The sequence below is a fragment of the Anolis sagrei genome, chromosome 11, assembly GCF_037176765.1.
Source record: "Anolis sagrei isolate rAnoSag1 chromosome 11, rAnoSag1.mat, whole genome shotgun sequence".
Lineage (NCBI taxonomy): Eukaryota > Metazoa > Chordata > Lepidosauria > Squamata > Dactyloidae > Anolis > Anolis sagrei.
In genome coordinates, this window is record NC_090031.1 from 17,759,219 (window position 1) to 17,782,877 (window position 23,659).

At 45.2% G+C, this 23,659-nt stretch overlaps 1 protein-coding gene across 2 annotated transcripts in view; it reads right to left on the reverse strand.

Annotated features, from left to right (window-relative positions):
* MED27 (mediator complex subunit 27) overlaps window positions 1-13,365 on the reverse strand; it is a 192,560-nt gene extending 179,195 nt beyond the window's left edge. For both annotated transcript variants that reach the window (XM_060757149.2, XM_067471970.1), the window contains exons 1-2: window positions 13,137-13,365; window positions 5,493-5,637 (exon numbers count right to left, since the gene is read on the reverse strand). In XM_060757149.2, coding sequence (XP_060613132.1) covers window positions 5,493-5,637; window positions 13,137-13,351 — 360 coding nt within the window. In that variant the 5' untranslated portion in view covers window positions 13,352-13,365. The remainder of the gene's footprint in view (window positions 1-5,492; window positions 5,638-13,136) is intronic.
* Between the last annotated feature and the right edge of the window lie 10,294 nt (window positions 13,366-23,659).

A 23,659-nucleotide genomic window follows, 5' to 3' on the forward strand; every position in this document is an offset into this window, starting at 1 on the left:
AAGCATCCGCTCGAGAGTTGTAACAAACAACACATCTCGGAATTTTGTATAACAGAGGTAAATGGCATCAAACTGCCACTGTACACATACACAAACACGTCTATATCTATATATATAAAAAGAGAAAGGGCGTTCAACGGGACAGCAAAACGCGAAAACCCCTGGACCAAAACTCCCCAAACTTGGCGCGCACATACCTCAACCCACAAGGTATGCACAACTCTCATCAAAATAGTAAACAACATTTCAACAAACCCACAATTTTGAAAACAAAGGGAGCATGCACAGAGGCGCCCCGGCGCGAGTCCCCCGCCGCGCGCACATTGCCGGACAACGCTCCCTCGCCGCAAACCACGCCCCCTCCCTTCGCCGCCCCGCCCCTACCCGCCCTGACTCAATTCTTTCCCTCCTCCACCTCCTCTGCCGCCGACCACTCCCGCTCCATGGAAGCCACGCCCCCTCCCTTCGCCGCCCTGCCCTTTCCCGCCCTGACTCAATCCTTCCCTCCTCCCACGCCCCCTCTGGGAGTCACGCCCCCTTCCTTCGCCCCTCGCCACCCCTTCCCGCACTTCTGCTCCCTCGCCTGTCAGTCTTGCTCCCAGCACTTCCGGCGGAACCGCCACAACAACCGAGGCCTCGCCGAGCGACGCGGTGGTTGCAGCCTCCTAGGCGGTGGGCCCAATCAAGGAAGAGGAAAAATATCGAAGGAAGGAAGGAAACAGAGAAGGAAACACAGAAGCAAAGAGCGAAGGAAGGAAGGAAAGAGGTAGAGAAGGAAGAAAAGAGAGAAAGAGGAAAAGAAGAGGGATGGAAAGAAATGGGTAGAGAAAGAAGGAAGGAGATAAGGAAAGAAAAGGAAGGAAAGAGGAGCGAAGGAAGAAGAGAAAGAAAGAGAAAGAGGGGGAAGGAAGGACAGACAAAAGGAAGAATGGAAACAAAAACCAAAGGAAGGAAGGAAGGAAAGAGGCAGAGAAGGAAGAAAGAGAAAGGGAAAGAAAAGAAAGAAGGAAGAAGGAAAGAGGAAGAGAAGGAAGGAAGGAGAGAAGGAAAGAAGAAAAGGGAATGAGGGAAAGAAGGAGAGAAAGAGGGAGGTAAGGTGGGCCACAGCAACGCGTGGCAGAGAAAGCTAGTAAATAAATTAAAATGTAATGTTCGTTTGTGGGATTAACAGAACTCAAAAACCACTGGACAAATTGACACCAAATTTGGACACAAGACACCTAACAACCCAATGTGTGTCCTTCACTCAAAAAAAATTGATTTTGTCATTTGGGAGTTGTAGTTGCTAGAATTTATAGTTCACTCTGGACCGTGCCCTGACTTACAAGAAGCACTGCCTGAATATCAAGCAAAAAGTGAGTACTAGAAACAATCTATATATATAAAAATGCTCTGTGCATAATGAGTACCCTAAAAACAAAAGAACCAAATTTGGCAACAAATGTCTCACAACACAAGGAGTGACCATCACTCAAAAATTTATGATTTTGTCATTTGGGAGTTGTACTTGCTGGGATTTATAGTTCACTTACAATAAAAGAGTATTCTGAACTCCATCAACGATGGAATTGAACCAAACTTGGCACACAGAACTCCCATGACCAACAGAAAATACTGGAAGGGTTTGGTGGGCATTGACCTTGAGTTTGGGAGTTGTAGTTCACCAACATCCAGAGAGCACTGTGGACTCAAACAATGATGGATCTGGACCAAACTTGGCATGAATACTCAATATGCCCAAATGTGAACACAGATGGAGTTTGGGGGAAATAGACCTTGACATTTGGAAGTTGTAATCACTGGGATTCACAGTTCACCTACAATCAAAGAGCGTTCTGAACCCCACAAATGACAGAATCAGGGCAAGTTTCCCACACAGAACACCCACAACCAACAGAAAATACTTAAGGATTCAGTCCAACTCCCTTCACCAGGGCAAGAAAACGTAAACAAAGCACTCCTGACAGAGAGCCATCCAGCCATAGATAGAGATAGATAGATATTATTCACACACACACACAGATAAAGTATCATCAATTTGAAAGGGACTCCTAAAGAAGGACAATTATATGTTGCATGTTTCAGAGTAGGCAAACCAGACAATATCCACATCAACACTGGCAAAGAAACTGCAAGAAATACTGTTTACCCACAAGACATTACATATATTAGAAACCATTACTTTATTTTCCAGATCATCAGTCTGAGCCACAGCAACGCCTGGCAGGGGATGGCTAGTATCATACAAAAGCTGACTGGCACAATCTGGGGATCACAACCAGACACAGTGAAGACATCTGTTCTTGCGCTATGCTACTCTGCCGCTGAGTATGCATGCCCAGTGTGGAACATATCTCACCATGCTAAAACAGTGGATGTGGCTCTTAATGAGACATGCCACATTATTACGGGGTATCTGCGCCCTACATCACTGGAGAAATTACACTGCTTAGCCGGCATTGCACCACCTGACATCCGCCGGGAAGTAGCAGCCAATAGTGAAAGGACCAAGGCAGAGACATCTTCAGCTCATCCCTTGTTTGGGTATCAGCCAGCACGCCAATGATTTAAATCTAGAAATAGTTTTCTAAGATCTACAGAGACACTCGCTGGAACACCTCAGCAAGCAAGAGTCCAAAAGTGGCAGGCTCAAACACAGAGCCTCAATCAATGGCTGATACCCAATGAGAGACTCCCTCTTGGGCACACAGAAGACTGGAAGAAGCTGAACAGACTGCGCTCTGGCACCACGAGATGCAGAGCCAACCTTCAGAAATGGGGCTACAAAGTGGAATCCTGGACATGCGAGTGTGGAGAGGAGCAAACCACTGACCACCTGCGCAATGGAACCTGAGCCTTGATACATGCACAAGGGAGGACCTTCTTGCAGCAACACCAGAAGCACTCCAAGTGGCCAGATACTGGTCAAAGCACATTTAATCAACTACCACGCTTGCAAACTCTGTGTCTTTTGCATGTTTGTTTATCTGTTCTGTCAAAAATGTAATACAACTGTTCGGTTGCCTAACACGATAAATAAATAATATAGTTCACCTACAATCAAAGAGCATTCTGAACCCCACCAACGATGGAATTGAACCAAACTTGGCACACAGTTCTCCCATGACCAACAGAAAATACTAGAAGGGTTTGGTGGGAAGTCCTTTGGTTTTGGAGTTGTAGTTCACCTACATCCAAAGATCACTGTGGACTCAAACAATGATGGATCTGGACCAAACACTACAAGAATACTCAATATGCCCAAATGTGAACACTGGTGGAGTTTGGGGGAAATAGAATCTTAATATTTGGGAGTTGTAGTTGCTGGGATTTATAATTCACCTACTGTCAAAGAGCATTCTGATCCCCACCAATGATAGAATTGGGCCAAACCTCCCACACAGAACCCCCATGTGGGCCACAGCAACGTGTGGCAGGGGACGGCTAGTCACTCATAAAAACACTGAAAAATAGAGCGGATGGCACTTTAAAAGCCAAAAAATAAAAAAATGCACTACAACGCATGCGCATAACCACATATATACACATACAAATATATACACACATATATACACACACAAAACACATATACACAGATTGGGCCACAGCAACGCATGGCAGGGACGGCTAGTCTATATAAATAAAAATGTAATGTTCGTTTGTGGGATTTACATAACTCAAAAACCACTGGACAAATTGACACCAAAATTGGACACAATACACCTAACAATCCAATGTATGTCCTTCACTCAAAAAAAAATTGATTTTGTCATTTGAGAGTTGTAGTTGCTGAAATTTATAGTTCACTTACAATCAAAGAACATTCTGAACTCTACCAATTATGGAACTGAACGTGGCACACAGGACTCCCATGACCAACAGAAAACACTAGAAGGGTTTGGTGGGCATTAACCTTGAGTTTGGGAGTGGTAGTTTCACCTACATCCAGAGAGCACTGTGGACTCAAACAATAATGGATCTGGACCAAACTTGGCACAAATATTCCATATGCCCAAATATGAACAGAGATGGAGTTTGGGGAAAATACACCTTGACATTTGGGATTTATAGTTACTGGGATTTATAGTTCACCTACAATCAAAGAGCGTTCTGAACCCCACAAATGACAGAATTGGGGCAAATTTCCCACACAGAACCCCCATGACCAATAGAAAATACTTAAGGCCATCCAGTCCAACTCTCTTCACCAGGGCAAGAAAATGTAATCAGAGCCCTCAAGACAAAGAGCCATCCAGTCATAAATATAGATAGATAGATATGATTGACACACAGAGATATAATATCATAGATTTGAAAGGGACCCCTAAAGAAGGACAATTATATGTTGTATATTCCAGAGTAGGCAAACCAGACGACAACAACCACATCAACACTGACAAAGAAACAAGAAGAAATACTATTCACTTGCAACCTTATGCATTTTGGACAATTAAAATTTTACTTTTTGAAATAACCCAGGCAACGTTGGGGACTCAAGTTAGTATGCATGTGTGCGTATATATATGCATACATATACATATCTATGTATATACATATGTATTTGTGGGTATGTGGCAGCTTTCTGATTGGCTGCCACGACCCCCACTAATAACAGACCTGGACCAAACTTGGCACACAAACCCCCATGACCCACTTTATGTCCTGGTGTCGTTTGGGGGAGAATGGACCACAGATGATGGGATTTACAATACTTTCAATCGCTTCAGCTCCCGCAGACCACTGCAATGCCCACCAATGATGGAACTGGACCAAACTTGGCACACAGAAACCCCAATTACCCACTTAACATCCTGCTGTGGTTTGGGGGAGGATGGGCCATGGATGACGGGACTTGCAGTACCTTCACTCACTTCGTGAGACCATTGGGACCAGCATGAATAACAGACCTAGACCAAACTTGACACACATAACCCCCATGAACCACCTCACGCCCTGGTGAAATTTGGGGGAGGATGGACCACGGATGATGGGATTTGGAGTACTTTCACCCAACTCACTCCACAGAACACTGCAGCCCCCACAAACTACAGACCAGGACCAAACTTGGCACACAGACCCCTCATCACCCACTTTACATCTTGCTGTGGTTTGCACAAAAGCGGACCATGGATGATGGGACTTGCAGTACCTTCACTAACTTCCTGAGACCATTGCGAGCCACATAGATAACTGATAAAGACCAACCTTGGCACACAATGTCTTTCTCAAATAACCCGGGCACCGCCGGTTCCCCAAGCTAGTATATATATATAATTTTCACTACCAGCTGAGAACCACTTAAGAAAAGAACGAAAGACAATACGCATGGTGTCGTTTCTTCAAATATTACTTTCTTGGACTAATATTCCTTGAATCCTCTCGCTATCTTTGCTGTGGCTTTGGAAAGCTCGAGTCTAAGGAAGTCTTGCTTCCAGGTTCTGAGCCTTCTTTAGCAGAATGGGACACCGAGAATAAGCATCATTTGGATTTACCTTATTGGACCATTTATAGGCCTGAAGCAGTTGACTGTAGAGCGGGGTCTTGTCCTGGACAGGGTCTAAGCTCAGCAGTCCGCTGTTGTGAAGAGGATGGTTCTCTGATGGTTTGCCTACGAGGTTGCTAAGACGTTCCAGTTCACTAAAACCAAAAGGAAGAATGCGGTTAGAAAGCGTCACTTAAATAAATACCCTCTTCGACAATACAATAATAATAATAATAATAATAATCCTTTATTTATACCCCGCTAACATCTCCCGAAGGACTCAGAGCGGCTTACAAGAGGCCGAGGCCAAATACATCAGCAAAACAACAACATAACAAATACAATAATAAACTCATAAAACAAAGCAATAAACATTAAACGATAGCAATAAACATTAGACAATAACACCACGACGCAATTAAAAACTATGGCCGGGCCAAATGTAATAATTAAAAATTTTAAAAATGCTGGACATGACCAGGTGAAATGGATGAGTTTGGCAATAGGTGCAGTGTGCAGACAATCTTAAATCTCTGGTAAAGTGCATTGGGACATGATGCTTGGAGTTTCCTATTCTGGGAAGGCACACTGGAACAACCATGTCTTCAAGGTCTTCCTAAAGACTGCCAACGTTGGGGCTTGTCTGATGTCCGTGGGGAGAGTTCCAGAGTCGAGGGGCCACCACCGAGAAGGCCCTGTCCCTCGTCCCTACCAATCGCGCTTGTGACGCAGGTGGGATCATGAGCAGGGCCTCTCCGGATGATCGAAGAGTTTGTGTGGCTTCGTATGCAGAGATGCGGTCATGCAGGAAGGCAGGTCCCAAACCGTTTAGGGCTTTGTAGGTAAGCACCCGCACCTCTCCCTGTAAGGAACACCAGTTAACAACCTGGCCGCCGCCCAGTTGGAATTTCCGGGCCGTTTTCACGGGCAGCCCCATGTAGAGTGCATTACAGTAGTCCAATCTGGAGATGACTAAGGCAGTGGTTCTCAACCTTCCTAATGGCATGACCCCTTAATACAGTCCCCCATGTTGTGGTGACCCCCAACCATAATATTGTTTTCATTGCTACTTCATAACAGTCATTTTACTACTGTTATAAATCATAATGTAAATATCTGACATGCATGATGTATTTTCATTCACTGGACCAAACAGGGCACAAATACCCAATACACCCAAATGTGGATGCTAGTGGGGTTGGGCGAGGATTGATTTTGTAATTTGGGAGTTGTAGTTGCTAGGATTTATAGTTCACTTATAATCAAAGAGCATTCTGAACTCCACCAGTGATGGATTTGAACCAAACTTGGCTCCCATGACCAATGGAAAACATTGGAAGGGTTTGATGGGCATTGACCTTGAGTTTGGGAGTTGTAGTTCACCTATATCCAGAGAGCACTGTGGACTCATGCAATGGTGGATCTGGACCAAACTTGGCATGAATACTCAATATGCCCAAATAGATCTTGACATTTGGGAGTAGTACTTGCTGGGATTTATAGTTCATTACAATCAAAGAACATTCTGAACTCCACCAACAATAAAATTGGCTCAAACTTCCCACATGGAATCCCCATGTCCATCAGAAAATACTGTGTTTTCTTATGGTCTTTGGCGAACCCTCTGACACCCCCTCGCGACCCCCTCAGGGGTCCCAACCCCCAGGTTGAGAAACACTGGACTAAGGCATGGACCTCCCTGGCCAGATCCGCCTTCACGAGGTACGGTCACAGTTGGCACACAAGTTTGTGCAAAGGCCCTCCTGGCCACCACCGACGCCTGAGCTTCAAGCATAAGTGATGAGTCCAGGAGGACACCCAAACTGCGGACCTGTGACTTCAGAGGGAGTGTAACCCCGTCCAGCACAGATTGCCACTCTATACCCCGATCCAGTTTACGATCGACCAGAAGGACCTCTGTCTTGTCAGGATTAATCTTCAGCTTGTTCATTCTCATCCAGACAGCCACAGCGGCCAGGCACTCGTCCAGCACATGAGGGGCTTCCTTGGAATTAGGTGGAAAGGAGTAGTAGAGTTGTGTGTCATCTGCATAGAGATGGCACCCAACTCCAAAACTCAGGGTGACCTCTCCCAGCGGTTTCATGTAGCATGGGAGACAGTATTATTTCCCCCCGCAATAGTCTAACACTTAGAACACACCGCAAAAGTGGCTTTACTCTAGTCATGAAGACAAAATGTCAACTGTCCTTTAAAAGTGGTTCTCAGAGGTCTCATAATGAGATATCATGGATATGGGATCCAAGTCTAAATGCAAGATTCATAGACACCTTATACACATCGTCTGCAGATCATTTTATCCACCCTATTTTAAACAATTTAGGGCAGGGGTCCTCAAACTAAGGCCTGGGGGCCGGATACGGCCCTCCATGGTCATTTACCCGGCCCTTGCTCAGGGTCAACCTAAGTCTGAAACGACTTGAAAGCTCACAACAACAACAACAACAATCCTATCTCATCAGCCAAAAGCAGGCCTACAACTCCCATTGAAATACTAGTAAGGTTATATTTATTTAAATTCTTCTTCATTTGAATTATTGTATTGTTTTTGTGTGTTTTTGCACTACAAATAAGATATGTGCAGTGTGCATAGGAATTCATTCATGTTTTTTTTTTTTTAAATTATAATCCGGCCCCCCAACAGCTTGAAGGACTGTGACCAGGACCTCTGATTAAAAAGTTTGTGGACCCCTGATTTAGGGTATGATGCAAAGTTTGTGTGCATTGAACCCTCAGGGAAGCCAATTCATTGATGTTCCAGGCCAAAGGTCACTTTAGTAACTGTGTGGCTGAAGCAAGGTGAGCGTCCATCAAAAATAAAGCATGTCCCTGAATATACATGTATTGATAGATTATTTTATTTACTGTATATACTCGAGTATAAACCTAGTTTTTCAGTGCATTTTTTGGGCTGTAAAAGCTCCCTTCGGCTTATACTCGAGTCAAGATTGTTTATTATTTTTCTCTATTTCATTTTTATAACATTTATTATTTTTCTATATTTATTATTATTAGGTTAGGTAAAGGTTGTCCCCTGACATTAAGTCCAGTCATGTCTGACTCTGGGGTGTGGTGCTCATCTAAGCCGAAGAGCCGGCGTTGTCCGTAGACACCTCCAAGGTCATGTGGCCGGCATGACTGCATGGAGCGCCCTTACCTTCCCGCCCGAGCGGTACCTATTGATCTACTCACATTTTTTGCATGTTTTCGAACTGCTAGGTTGGCAGAAGCTAGGGCTGACAGCGGAAGCTCACGCCGCTCCCCGGAATCGAACCTGTGACCTTTCGATCAACAAGCTCAGCAGCTCAGTGCTTTTACCCACTGCGCCACCGGGGGCTCCTTAATTATTACATTTATGTTATTTTACACTATTATTATTTTATTACATTTATTATTTTACTCTATTTATTATTAGTAGTAGTACATTTATTATTTTACTCTATTATTTATTTATTTATTTACTATATTTGTATACCACCTTTCTCAGCCCCTGGGCGACTTTATTATTATTGTTATTATTACATTTATTATTGTACTCTATTATTATTACATTTATTATTTTACTATTATTTATTATTATTATTATTAATTTTATTTTTTAGTCATGTCAGGAGCGACTTGAGAAACTGCAAGTCGCTTCTGTTGTGAGAGAATTGGCCGTCTGCAAGGACGTTGCCCAGGGGACGCCCAGATGATTTGATGTTTTATCATCCTTGAGGGAGGCTTCTCTCATGTCCCCGCATGAGGAGCTGGAGCTGATAGAGGGAGCTCATCCGCCTTTCCCCGGATTCGAACCTGCGACCTGTCGGTCTTCAGTCCTGCCGGCACTGGGGTTTAACCTACTGCGCCACCGGGGGCTCCATTATTATTATTACATTTATTATTTTACTCTCTTTATTATTATTGGAAGGATACGTAAGCGCATTTACATGGAAGAAGGTCAGAATGATGATCGAATCAGAGTTGGACAGTCTTATTTTACATTACACTTTTATGTAGATTCAAAAACTTTTAACCTACTGATGCCTCAATTACTGTAATATTATTGGTATCTATTTTTATTTTGAAATTTACCATTCGCTGCTATATTTCCCACCTTCGGTTTATATTCGAGTCAATACATTTTCCCCCAGTTTTTTGTGGTAAAATTTGGTGCCTCGGCTTATATTCGGGTCGGCTTATACTAGAGTATATACGGTATTTATTTATATCCCGCTTTATCCTGCTGTTGTTCCTCGAGTCCAGCTAGAAACTCCTTTCTTTCCTGTAGTTTGAAGCCATGGCTCCATTGTGTCCTTGTCCCCAGGGCAGAAGGAAACAAGATTGCTCCCTCCTTCTCCCTAGAACTTCCTCAAGGGGAGTGTGACCCTGCTGGTTCTCTTGGACATCTCTGCGGCTTTCGATACCATTGACCATGGTATCCTTCTAGGGAGGCTCGCTGGGATGGGTCTCGGGGGCATGGTTCTTCTGTGGCTCGAGTCCTTCCTGGAGGGTCGTTCCCAGTCGGTAAAGCTGGGGGCTCCTGCTCGGACCCCTGGCCATTGACCTGTGGGGTCCCGCAAGGATCCATTCTGTCCCCCATGCTTTTTAACATCTACATGAAACCGCTGGGGGAGGTTATCCGGAGTTTTGGAGTATGGTGCCATCTCTACGCAGATGACACCCAACTCCACTACTCATTTCCACCAGACTCCAAGGAAGCCCCGAGGATACTGGACCACTGCCTGGCTGCTGTGACGATTTGGATGAGGAGGAACAAGCTGAGGATCAATCCTGACAAGACAGAGGTCCTCCAGGTCAGTCGTCCGTCTGATGGGGGTATTGGGTGGCAACCTGTGCTGGACGGGGTTGCACTCCCCCTGAAGTCACTTCCAACCAGACAAGAGTTCTTTCTCCAACCCTGGGCATCATCCCTGGGCATCATTCCACATACATATACTCAGTCCACTTGCCTCGTTTTGAATAGACTTCTATGCAAGACCCTTAGTTCTATGCAAGACTTTGCACCTGCAAGGCTACTCAGTGGTGATCAAATGCAGCATTCATACTCACTTCCAACCAGACAAGAGTTCTTTCTCCAACCCTGGACATCATATATATTCAGTCCACTTGCCTCGTTTTGAATAGACTTCTATGCAAGACCCTTACTGATTGACTTTGCACCTGCAAGGCTACTCAGTGGTGATCATACGAAGCATTCACACTCACTTCAGCAGTGAAGTGCTGAAGTTCAGCAGTGGAACTCTCTGCCCCGGAGTGTGGTGGAGGCTCCTTCTTTGGAAGCTTTTAAACAGAGGCTGGATGGCCATCTGCCAGGGGTACTTTGAATGCAATATTCCTGCTTCTTGGCAGGGGGTTGGACTGGATGGCCCATGAGGTCTCTTCCAACTCTATGATTCTATGACTTCCAACCAGACAAGAGTTCTTTCTCCAACCCTGGACATCATTCCATATATACATATATTCAGTCCACTTGCCTCGTTTTGAATAGATGCGAATTATTTGTCATATTGATGTTTAATTGTTGTTATGCTATTGTTTTTAAATAGTCTAATGGTTTTGTAATGTGTACATTGAGTCACCTAAGGGCTGAGAAAAGCGGTATATAAGTGAAGCAAATAAATAAATAAATCAATTCTATGCAAGACCATTACTGACTGACTTTGCAACTGCAAGGCTACTCAGAGGTGATATATACATATATTCAGTCCACTTGCCTCGTTTTGAATAGACTTCTATGCAAGACCTTTACTGATTGACTTTGCACCTGCAAGGCTACTCAGTGTTGATCAAATGCAGCATTCACACTTACTTCCAACCAGACATTTACACTTACTTCCAACCTGGACATCATTCCACAGGTATATTCAGTCCACTTGCCTCATTTTGAATAGACTTCTATGCAAGACCATTACTGACTGATTTGCACCTGCAAGGCTACTCAGTGGTGATCAAATGCAGCATTCACACTCACTTCCAACCAGACATTTACACTTACTTCCAACCTGGACATCATTCCACAGGTATATATTCAGTCCACTTGCCTCGTTTTGAATCCAGCCTCTGTTTAAAAGTTTCCAAAGAAGGAGCCTCCACCACACTCCGGGGCAGAGAGTTCCACTGCTGAACTTCAGCACTTCACTGCTGAAGTGAGTGTGGATGCTTCATATGATCACCACTGAGTAGCCTTGCAAGTGCAAAGTCAGTCAGCAAGGGTCTTCAAAACGAGGTAAGACCCTTACTGACTGACTCTGCACCTGCAAGGCTACTCAGTGGTGATCAAATGCAGCATTCACACTTAACTTCCAACCAGACAAGAGTTCTTTCTCCAACCCTGGACATCATTCCATATATACATATATTCAGTCCACTTGCCTCGTTTTGAATAGACTTCTATGCAAGACCCTTACTGATTGACTTTGCACCTGCAAGGCTACTCAGTGGTGATCAAATGCAGCATTCACACTCACTTCCAACCAGACAAGAGTTCTTTATCCAATCCTGGACATCATATATGTTCAGTCCACTTGCCTCGTTTTGAATAGACTTCTATGCAAGACCCTTACGGATTGACTTTGCACCTGCAAAGCTACTCAGTGGTTGGCTTATACTCGAGTATATACACTATTTTTTTATATCCCGCAGAGAGGAAACAACCAGGCACATCTTAACACCTCTCAACAAAAGATTCCCCCAGGCTCAGCCAGGCCTTCAAATGCTAATGAAGGTGGTCAGTTGAAACATTCACACCTAGCTCCAGCAGAGAAGAGCTCTTTGCCCTGCCCCATTCATTCCACAGATATATAAACCCATATTCCTAGTTCCAACAGATCTCACTACCTCTGAGGATGCTTGCCATAGATGCAGGCCAAACGTCAGGAGAGAATGCCTCTAGAACATGGCCATATAGCCCGAAAAAACCCACAAGAACCTAAATATTATTATTATCATTGCATAGGCTGTGGAACGCCCTTCCTATGGAGGTAAGATCAGCCCCCTCGCTAATGGTGTTCCGAAGAAGATTAAAAACTTGGATGTTCGAACGGGCATTCGGTTGAAGAGTGCAATGAATGTGATGATTACAGGAATGGAAATTTGGACGACGGATTGGATCACGACTCCAGTTATGAGACGTATTGTGTTGTCTATGGTTGTGTCAATATTGTATACTATGCTTTTATGGTTTTAAATTGTATATCGTTGATTGTTTTTTATCCTTGTTGTAAACCGCGTTGAGTCGCCTGTTGGGCTGAGAAACTGCGGTATACAAGTAAAATAAATAAATAAATAAATAAATAGGAATATATACAGGCCATTTGCCTAGTTCCCAACAGAGCTCCATGCAGAGACCCTCACTGATTGACTTTTGAAGCTGCCAGGCCATTCAATGCTAATCAAGGTGGCCAATGGCAACATTCCCCTTGCCTTCAACAGGCAAAAGTTCTTTGTCCCACCCTGGGCATTGTTTTACAGGGACACAAATCCCACAACAGGCCTGCCAACCTCTGAGGGTGCCTGCCATAATTTGTGGGTGAAATGTCAGGAGAGAATGCACGGCTGAGGGGAGGGAGGAAGGGGGCGGGGCCGGGCGTGGGGGTTGCCATGGCGACAGCGCGGCCTCTCTGGGGCGCCTCACCTGAGGTCCCGGCTGAGGCCGAGCAGGCTGTCCTGGAAGGAGGCGACGAAGCCTCTCTCGGCCCGCCCCTCCGCGCCCTCCTTGCGCCGCCGCCCGTCCTTCAGGCAGTCGAAGACCCGCGTCACGCTCGAGCGGAGCGCCTGCGTGGCCGCAATGGCCTGCGCGAAGGCCTCCAAGTTCAGCCCCGCGCTCAGCAGGCCCTCCGGCGCCGCCATCTTGCCCGACTTGCCTGGCCTTCCCCCTTCCGCCAAAAAGCCGGCTCCCGCAAAGCCCCCTGGGAAGTGGAGTTCCGGCCCGGCAAAGCCTCTGCCGCAAAGCGCGCTGGGAAATGGAGTCCACAAGAGTGGTGTGATGTGATCCTCTTGTCCTCTTTCGAGACTCAAAGGGAAACTCAGGCAAGGAATCAGGCCCAAAAGTAAATAAAGACAGATTCGATTCAACATCCTAAACACAAAAGCCATTGAATAATATTATTATTACTTCATTATTGTTATTTATATTATTATTACATAATTATTATCATTTATATAATATATTAATTATTATTAATATATATATATATAACTAGCTGTGCCCTGCCATGCGTTGCTGTGGCCTATAGTAAAACTTATCAAAGTTGAGGTAGATATCTGGACTATTATGAAAGAGAGGTCCCTACCTATTCCTTCCCCCTTTTCCTCCCCCTTTCTCCCCTTTCTTCCTTCTCTACCTCTTTCTTTCTTTCCTTCTTTCACTCCTTGGTTTCATCCTTCTCTCTTTCCTTCATTCCCTCCCCCTTTCTTCCTTTGCCTTTCTTCCCTCCCTGTTTGCTTCCTTCTTTCACTTTTTATTTCCTTTTATTTCACCACCATCATAACAATAACAATAATGCAATGCATTGCCTCTGGGACCTGACTCCTCTCCCATTCCCCCTAAAAGGGTCTCAGAGGAATAATAATAGCATAATAATAATAGAAATAACAACCTTTACCCGCCACATGTTGCTGTGGCCAACCTTCCTTCTTTCCCTCCTTCCTTCCCTCCTTCCCTCCCATCTTTCCTTCTCCTCTTCCTTCTCTATCTCTTTCCTTCCTTCCCCCTTTTTCTTTCTCTTCTGGTCTCTTTTCTTCCTTCTCTCTTTCCTTCTTTCCTTCCCTCCCTCTTTCTCTACATCTTCCCCCTTCCTTCACTCCCTCTTTCCTTCCTTCATTCCCTTTTTTCTTTCCTTCTCTCCTTCCTTCCTTCCCCCTTTTTCTTTCCCTCCCTCTGTCTCTCATTTCTTCCTCCTAGACCTCTTTCCTTTCTTCTCCCTTTTTCTTTCTTTTCTGCTGTCTCTCTTTTCTTTCCTTCCATCTTTCCTTTTCTTTCCTTTTCTTCTTCCTTCTTTCTCTAACTTTCCTTCCTTCCCCCTTTTTCTTTACATCCCTTTCTCTTTCTTCCTTCTTTCCTTCCTTCCCGTCCTTCCTGGATTTCGACAGGGTGGGAAGGGGCGGGGTGGGGTTTGGAGGTGGCGTGAAGTAAAAGGAGGTAAGATTGGGGTGGGGGAGTGATGGAGTATGGGGTTGTGTGTGTGTGTGTGGCGACGGGGGAGTGATGGAGCGTGGGGTTACGTGTGTGTGTGTGGTGGCGGGGGGAGTGGGGTTGCGTGTGTGTGAGTGGTGGCGGGGGGAGTGATGGAGCGTGGGGTTGTGTGTGTGTGTGCGGCGGTGGGGGGAGTGGGGTTGCGTGTGTGTGTGCGGTGGTGGGGGAGTGATGGAGCGTGGGGTTGCGTGTGTGTGTGCAGCGGCGGAGGGAGTGATGGAGTGTGGAGTTGTGTGTGTGTGTGTGGTTAAGTTTCATTGGGTTTTTTTGAGTTTTGTTGTTTTGCCGTTTTGTGAGTGTGTTGTTGTGTTGTTTTTCATTTTGAGTAGATATGTTTGTACCTTGTGGGTTGTGTTATGTGCATGGCAATTTTGGTGCAGTTTCGTTGGGGGGTTGTGGAGTTTTGTTGTTTTGCCGTTTTGTGAGTGTGTTGTTGTGTTGTTTTTCATTTTGAGTAGATATGTTTGTACCTTGTGGGTTGTGTTATGTGCATGGCAATTTTGGTGCAGTTTCGTTGGGGGGTTGTGGAGTTTTGTTGTTTTGCCGTTTTGTGAGTGTGTTGTTGTGTTGTTTTTCATTTTGAGTAGATATGTTTGTACCTTGTGGGTTGTGTTATGGGCATGGCAATTTTGGTGCAGTTTCGTTGGGGGGTTGTGGAGTTTTGCTGTCCCATTGAACCAACCTAACAGATTTATATATATAGATTATATATAGTCTCATAATTATTAATATATTGTATTCACGATAACTTTATTATTACTGTAATACATTAATAATTATTAATATGTTATATGAACAATGAATTATAATAATATGAATTCATTATGTGAATAATTTATTTATTTCTCGTGTCAGGGCAGCCAGTCAAATTATTATTATTATTATTATTATTATTATTTGCTTTATTTCTATACCGCATTTTTCAGCCCAAACAGGCGACTCAATGCGGTTTACAAGGTACAAGTTATCACAACAATGTCAGTGCAGTTAAAAACGCACAAATGCAACAACAAAATCAACAACATAAATCAACAACAATTAACAAAAACAAACATAACGCCTCAGTGAAATCAGATCCGTTCTCATAATCCTTGTGCCATTCCTATGTTCCATTTACCGTCTTCCTATGTTCAGTTGCACTGTTTAACCAAACGCTTGTTCATAAAGCCAAGTCTTGACCTTTCTCCGAAACGCCAGCAACGAAGGTGCCTGTCTGATGTCTAACGGTAAGGCATTCCATAGCCGAGGGGCCACCACTGAGAAGGCCCTATCTCTCGTCCCCGCCAGACGCGCCTGTGACGCAGGTGGGATCGAGAGCAGGGCCTCCCCAGACGAAATTATATTACATTTCTAACAGAACAAAGCAAACAAACAGACAAAATACAAAATGTGTGAGTTTGGCAGTTGATTAAATGTCCTTTGACCAGTATCTGGCCACTTGGAGTGCTTCTGGTGTTGCCACAAGAAGATCCTCCATCGTGCATGTGGCAGGGCTCAGGGTGCATTGCAGCAGGTGGTCAGTGGTTTGCTCCTCTCCACACTCGCATGTCGAGGATTCCACTTTGTGGCCACATTTCTTAAGATTGGCTCTGCATCTCGTGGTGCCAGAGCACAGTCTGTTCAGCACCTTCCAAGTCGCCCAGTCTTCTGTGTGGCCAGGGGGGAGTCTCTCATCTGGTATCAGCCATTGGTTGAGGTTCTGGGTTTGAGCCTGCCACTTTTGGACTCTCGCTTGCTGAGGTGTTCCAGCGAGTGTCTCTGTAGATCTTAAAAAACTATTTCTAGATTTAAGTTGTTGACATGCTGGCTGATGCCCAAACAGGGGATGAGCTGGAGATGTCTCTGCCTTGGTCCTTTCACTATTGGCTGCCACTTCCCGGCGGATGTCAGGTGGTGCAATACCGGCTAAGCAGTGTAATTTCTCCAGTGGTGTAGGGCGCAGGCACCCCGTGATAATGCAGCATGTCTCATTCAGAGCCACATCTACTGTTTTAGTGTGGTGAGATGTGTTCCACACCAGACTGACTGATAACTGGCAAATAGAGGGAGAAAACGTGAAGGCAGTGACAGACTTTGTATTTCTATAATAATAATAATAATCATCATCATCTAAAACTTTATTTAGGTGCTTTGAATATGATTTTCCAGCTTCTTGGCAGAATGGGGTTGGACTGGATGGCCCACCAGGTCTCTTCCAATTCTAGGATTCTGTGATTCTATATACCACTCTTATCTCCCCAATGGGACTCAGAGCGTTTCCCAGGTAACATCACAAAGCATACAAAGTAAAACAACATAACCATAAGATTAACAAAACGATATAAGCTTAAAAGTTGTCGCCGTAACACACATATATTAATAGTAATCCTGCCTGTTCAATGCAATTAAAAAATTTAAAAGGCCAGGCCAAGATTTGTGCAAGCCCAAAAATTCTAAGGGGCCCGGGAATGAAGTGCAATGCTATGGCAGGCAACAATAATATTAGGTTTACTGCAGATGCGGAGTGCAGCCAGGAAATCGGAAGACATTTCCTTCTTGGAAGGAGAGCAAGGACCAGTCTTGATAAAAGAGTGAAGAGAAGAGACATCACACTGCCAATGAAGATCCGCATAGTCAAAGCAATGGTACAGTATTCTCTCTGTTTTAGGACACCCGCAATAAGTGAAAATCTGCAAAGTAAGGACGCTCCGCCCACTTGGCAGTGGCATCGTCCTCTTCGCCGTCTGCTACTCGCCACCTCGGATTCCCCTTGGGCTCTTGAAGTCGATAGGAACTTTAGGAGGGTCTTCCCCAGGAGGAGGGACCCTGAGACCCCACCAAAGAGGGATCGCTACTTTGGCGAGCTAAGAGAAGCCTGATTTCTGCAACTTTTATTTCTTTAAAAATTCAAAATAAATCTCACCAAAGTTGAAGAAGTGGCACCGAGGTGTTTTTATTAGTGATTCAGCTGAAAAGGATGCAATGTAGCAATCATTCGCCTACAAAGCATATCGTTACAGAGATCAGAGACATTTTTATAGGAAAAACAGGCTTAGAAGTTTCAAAATTCCCGCCCTCCGCCATCCGCCCGGCTCAATGGTGGTTGGCTGACGTGATAACAGCTGGCTCGGCCGGCTACCCTGCGCCAGAGCCAATCACAGAGCTCCTCCGCTGTGCAGGAACCAATAGGAGAGCTCCTACCGCCTCAGCACTCTGGCGAATCAGGAGGAGGGAGGCAGGACGAAGTGGAAACAATGGGCTTGTGAATGGATTAATGGATTTCATGCCTAGGGGTCCCGAGTCCGAGAAATCCGGTCTGCAAAGGATGCCCAGTCTATTGCCTTTTAGATGGATCTGAGATAAGCGTTGATTCCTGGGGTGAGTGTTTTTTGTGGCAAGTTTTGAAAGGAAGTACAGTTTCAGGGGAAAAGACCTTTCGAGAGTCTTCCGCCCCCCCCCCCCCCCCCCCGGTGTGATGTGATCAAAAATGCCAAATGAGATTCTTTGTTCAGTGGCCCAACTCCGAGACCAAACAAAGGACCCTCAGGTTATGGTTCCATGCACAAGTATTATGATAAAGGTTCTTTTAGTGATTGCTGATTGCCTTTTTAACACAGCTGGCAGCTTCCTTGATGAGTTTCCCCAAAGGGAGGGGAAGGGGCGATGGGTTGGGTGCCAGGGCAAAAATAAGGGGAAAATACATGGGGAAATATAGGAATCACAAGAAATTCATATCAAGCATCCCCTCCCACCCCCCACCCACCAGAGAAATTGATTAAAATAATATTTTTTAATAAAACATGCGTCCATGGTTTATGCGGAGGAAATTCATATGTAAAAAATTAGTTCATTAGATCAAAAAAGGTTTTGAAGAAAGTCCAACGGTCACAAAGGGAGCTTGGTGATTTCCACTGAGCCAAGAAATGGATTCCTGCAGCGCCAAGATCGAGTTGGTCTTTGGTCCTTGGGAAACTATAACTCCCTCCAAGGACTGGGACCCCAAGGCCAGGCTCTTCCCCGAGAGCTTCATGGGGTAATCGCACTGAGTCTTCAGGGCAGGGGCCTGGCAGGGGCGATGGAATGGCGAAAAGCAGCAACGCAGCAGCAGTGGAGCCCGTCTTTTGACAATCGGCTGTTTCTTGAAATAATATTCTCAAAACTTAAAAGATTATTCCCTGGGCGTAGAAGCCCAAAATGCAAAAAGTGAGATAGCAGATAGTGTTAGAATTAAGCCAAGAAAAATATGCCACCAAAATGGAGCTGATCCGCCATCTCGCGGATACGGGGCCCCCTGGGGGTTTCCGTATCCGCGGTTTGGAGGAACGCAGATTCGGCCTCCCGAAACGCCAGGAAGGCATTCCGGGCAGGCCTGCAGTCTCCCGTGGCCTGGAAAAAGTTAGTTTCATGCATTGGGATAGTTTCAGGCAAGAAGAGACACAATGTATCAAGCTAGAGAATTAAAAGTTGCAGTTTCATTCATCTTTATTTAGGGATTTGTTACAAAGTTGGAGCTTGGCAGGGAAGTGAAAGGATACGGCTGTGCAGAGTCCCTGGTTGAGCTTGCTGTTGGGGCACATTTCATCAGTTTGGCCCAATATTTGCATCCAGGAACTGTGGAACTCCCTGCTGTTGGTCACACCAGCTTGAAGGCAGGGGCCTGGGATGCCCTCAACGACACTCTGTTGACTGAGCAAATTCATCGACTGAACGAATAAACAGCAACAATGGGGAAGAAAGAGAGAGAAAGCCCTGCTCCTAGGGCAATGTGGGGTGGGGGCTGTGGTTACCAGGGTCAGGATCATCCGGGTTCCAGTCTTTCCGTATCCGCGGGCCTCATTATTCTCTTCCTCAGAGAGACAGATAATCACGAGCAGCCTCTCCGCCTCTTTGTGGCTTTACGTAATGCCTTGGGGAGCTGTGTTGTCCTTTCTGTCCCATCTGTTGCCTTGAGAGGCTTTTCAAAGGCAGAGAAGCCATGCAAGGCCAGGCTTGTCCCTATGAAAACGCACTGCTTTCCAAGTCCAAAGTGGTGTGAAACTGCATTAATTGGACAGTATAGCTGCGCCCTAAGCCAAAAGGGAGTCCAAAAGGCAGTGTAGACTCATATAATTCAGTTCAAAGCAGATAATGTGGATGATTTGCTTTGATGTTCTGGGTATAAATAAATACGATGATGATGGTGATGATAAATTTGATTGTGAAATCTTTATTAATAAAAATGTAATGTTTGTTTGTGGGATTAGCAGAACTCAAAAACCACTGGACGAATTGACACCAAATTTGGACACAATAACACCTATCAGACTAACAACTGACTATCTATATAAATAAAAATGTAATGTTCGTTTGTGGGGTTTGTTGTTGTTCATTCATTCAGTCGTCTCCGACTCTTTGTGACCTCATGGACCAGCCCACGCCAGAGCTCCCTGTCGGCCGTCACCACCTCCAGCTCCTTCAAGGTCAGTCCAGTCACTTCAAGGATACCATCCATCCATCTTGCCCTTGGTCGGCCCTCTTCCTTTTGCCTTCCACTTTCCCCAGCATCATTGTCCTCTCTAGGCTTTGCTGTCTCCTCATGATGTGGCTGAAGTACTTCAACTTTGTCTCTAGTATCCTTCCCTCCAGGGGCGGCTCGTCCATTACGCGAAGTAAGCGGTCGCAGAACAATTTTTTTTTGCCAGGGGCGCAGAGTCGACTCTGTAAATGCCCCTCGACTGCCACTTGAGGAGCCCCCCTCAGCTCACAACAGCCCTAGCAGTCCGGGGGGAGCCTCAGCTTTCTTGCCTTGCTGCCAGGCGATCCTCTTCCCAAAGGGGCCGGGCCCTTGAGCCTTGCCTAGCCCCTCATGTTCCTGCTCCACCCGGTCACCGGGTGCACGAGCAGAGCCGGCGCTCAATCGTTCTCCGCGTTTGATCCCTTCCCCATGACTGGCTCCCTTTCCCGATCCCCTGGCGCTCCACCCGCCTCCTCTCCCCAATCCGCGGGTGGGCCAAGGGGCGGAGCCGCCACGTCTGGCCCACTTCGGGTCCAGAGGCGTGCCTGAAGACCCCAGCGTGCACACCAAAAGTCGCCTCTTCTCCTGACTTTCTCTTCAGCCATTGGGACCAAGAGAGAGAGAAAGAGAGAGAGAGAGAGAGCCCCTCCGGCTGGAGGTATCTCCCACCTCCGCTCCCTCCTTTGTTTTTGTGCCTACCTTCAGGAAAGGTGGGCATCTCCACCTCTCTCTCTCTCTCTCTCTCTCTTGGTCCCAATGGCTGAAGAGAAAGTCAGGAGAAGAGGTGACTTTTGGTGCACACGCCGGGGTCTTCAGGCACGCCTCCGGACCCAGAGTGGGCCAGGTAAGGGAGCAAGTGTGGCAAGTGTAGTTACTGGGATGTATAGTTCACCTACAATCAAAGAGCATTCTGATCTCCACCAATGATGGAATTGAACCAAATATGGCACACAGAACTCCCACGACGAACAGAAAATATATATCAATGATTGGTTGGGGCGGGGGGCGCCAAAATACTGTTTGCTTACCGTTGAAAATTACCTAGGGCCGCCTCTGCTTCCCTCCAATGAGCAGTCGGGCTTTATTTCCTGGAGGATGGACTGGTTGGATCTTCTCGCAAAAACCACTGGACAAATTGACACCAAATTTGGACACAATACACCAATCAGGCCAATGAGTGTCCATCACCCCTAAAAACACACAAAAAAACCCAGCAGAACGGACTTAAAACCTCCCAAAATAAACTATATATACATATACACTCATATGGACATGCACACACTCATACATACACACACACAAATATATATATATACACAAGCACACACAAATATACACATACATATACACATGCACACATACACATATTTACATATACACATGTACACATACACACATATACATATAGACATACATACACACATATATACACAAGCACACACATATAGACAATATACATATACACATATAAACACAGAAATACACAAATATATACACACGTATATACACATATATGCATGCACATATGCACACAAACATATACACCCATCTATCTATCTCTCTATCTCTCTATCTCTCTATCTATATACATATGCAAACACACATATATACACATATACACAAATATACACACACACATACATATTTATACACACATTTATACAGACTAGGCCACAGCAACACGTGGCAGGGGATGGCTAGACATGCATTAAAAGACTGAAAAACACAGCAGAAGGTACTTAAAAAGCCAAAAAACCCCGCAAAAATACATTACCATGTATGCGCGAAACCACACACACACACATATATACACATATACACAAATATATTCACACACAAAACACACATACACAGACTGGGCCACAGCAACATGTGGCAGGGGATGGCTAGTCTACATAAATAAAAATGAAATGTTCCTTTGTGGGATTAACGTAACTCAAAAACTACTGGACGAACTGACACCAAATTTGGACACAAGACACCTCTCAGGCCAACGAGTGACCATCACTCATAAAAACACCGGAAAACATGGCGGAAAGGACTTAAAAGCCAAAAAAGCTAAATAATGAAAAGCTAAATGACAATACAGGAAAAAATGGATGAGGGAGGGAAGGAAGGGGAGAAAGGAAGGAAGGAAAGAAGGAAGGAAGGAAGGAAGGAAGGAAGGAAGGAAGGAAGGAAGGAAGGAAGGAAGGAAGAGAAAGAGGGAGGGAAAGAAAGGAAAGAGAGAAGCAAGCATGGAAGCAAAGTGAAGGAGGAAGGAATGAGGTAGAGAAGAAAGAAAGGAGACAAGAAGGAAAAGAAAAGGGGAAGGAAGGAAAGAGGTAGAGAAGGAAGAAAGGAGAGAAAGGAAGAGGAAAAGAAAATGGAAAGGAAGGAAAGAGGTAGAGAAGGAAGGAAGGAGAGAAGGAAAGGAAAAAAAGGGAAGGAAGGAAAGAGGGAATGAGGAAGGAGAGAAGGTAGAAAAGAAGGAAAGAGAAGGAAGGATGGAAGCAAAAAGAGAAGGAAGGAAGGAAGGAAGGAGGTAGAAAAGGAAAGAAGAAAAGGGAAGGAAGGAAAGAGGGAGCAAAGGAAGGAGAGGAAGAGGGAGGGAAGGCTGGCCACAGCAACACGCAATGTTCATTTGTGGGATTAACATAACTCAAAAACCGCTGGATGAATTGACACCAAATTTGGACACAAGACACCTATCAGACCAACAAGTGACCACCACTCATAAAAACACTGAAAAACACAGCAGAAGAGACTTAAAAAGCAAAAAAATTAAAATACAACGCATGCGCAAAACCACATATATACACAAGCACACATTCCACCTGACTGGTGTTGAGCTCAAACTACAGGAGATTCCACCTGATTGGTGTTGAGCTCCTTTCCTGTAGTTTGAAACCACTGCTCCATTGCGTCCTAGTCTCAGAATCGTCTGTCTCATGCATATTTTGTAAGATGTACCGTTGCTTAACTTGAATCTTTTTTTGTATTCAGAGCACAAGGAGCGTCTGCAGCGAGGCCCGTGGTTTGCTCCGCACACAAGCACCGATTTGTCCTGAACTGACATTTCCCAGCGTTTAGCCTTCAGGTAAACTTTAAATAAATAAAAGCTGTATCGCCGACATGCTTCTCACTCTTGTCAAATCTGTGTTAGTCATTCAGCCGGTGACACTCCTCTGAAATGTTAGCCTTTAGTCACCATTGTTTCTCACTACAATACCTCCCTGAATTGCCAAAGCTGTCAAAAGAACATTGATTTGGAAGGAAACACGGTTGTGAAGTTGCTAGATACAAAAAAATGCAACCGAATGGATTATTCCGTGGTTTTGAGTAAAGGGAAAAAGTTATGGGAGAGGATATTGTAGCCTGGCAAGAGCCAGACGATTCTGATTGAAGTCGAGCATGTCCCGTCCCCGTCCCCCCCAAATAAGGGATGGTAACTTATAGTTCTGCAAAGGACAAGGGTACCAGACTGCACAACGGGGTTAAGTTTTGGTCA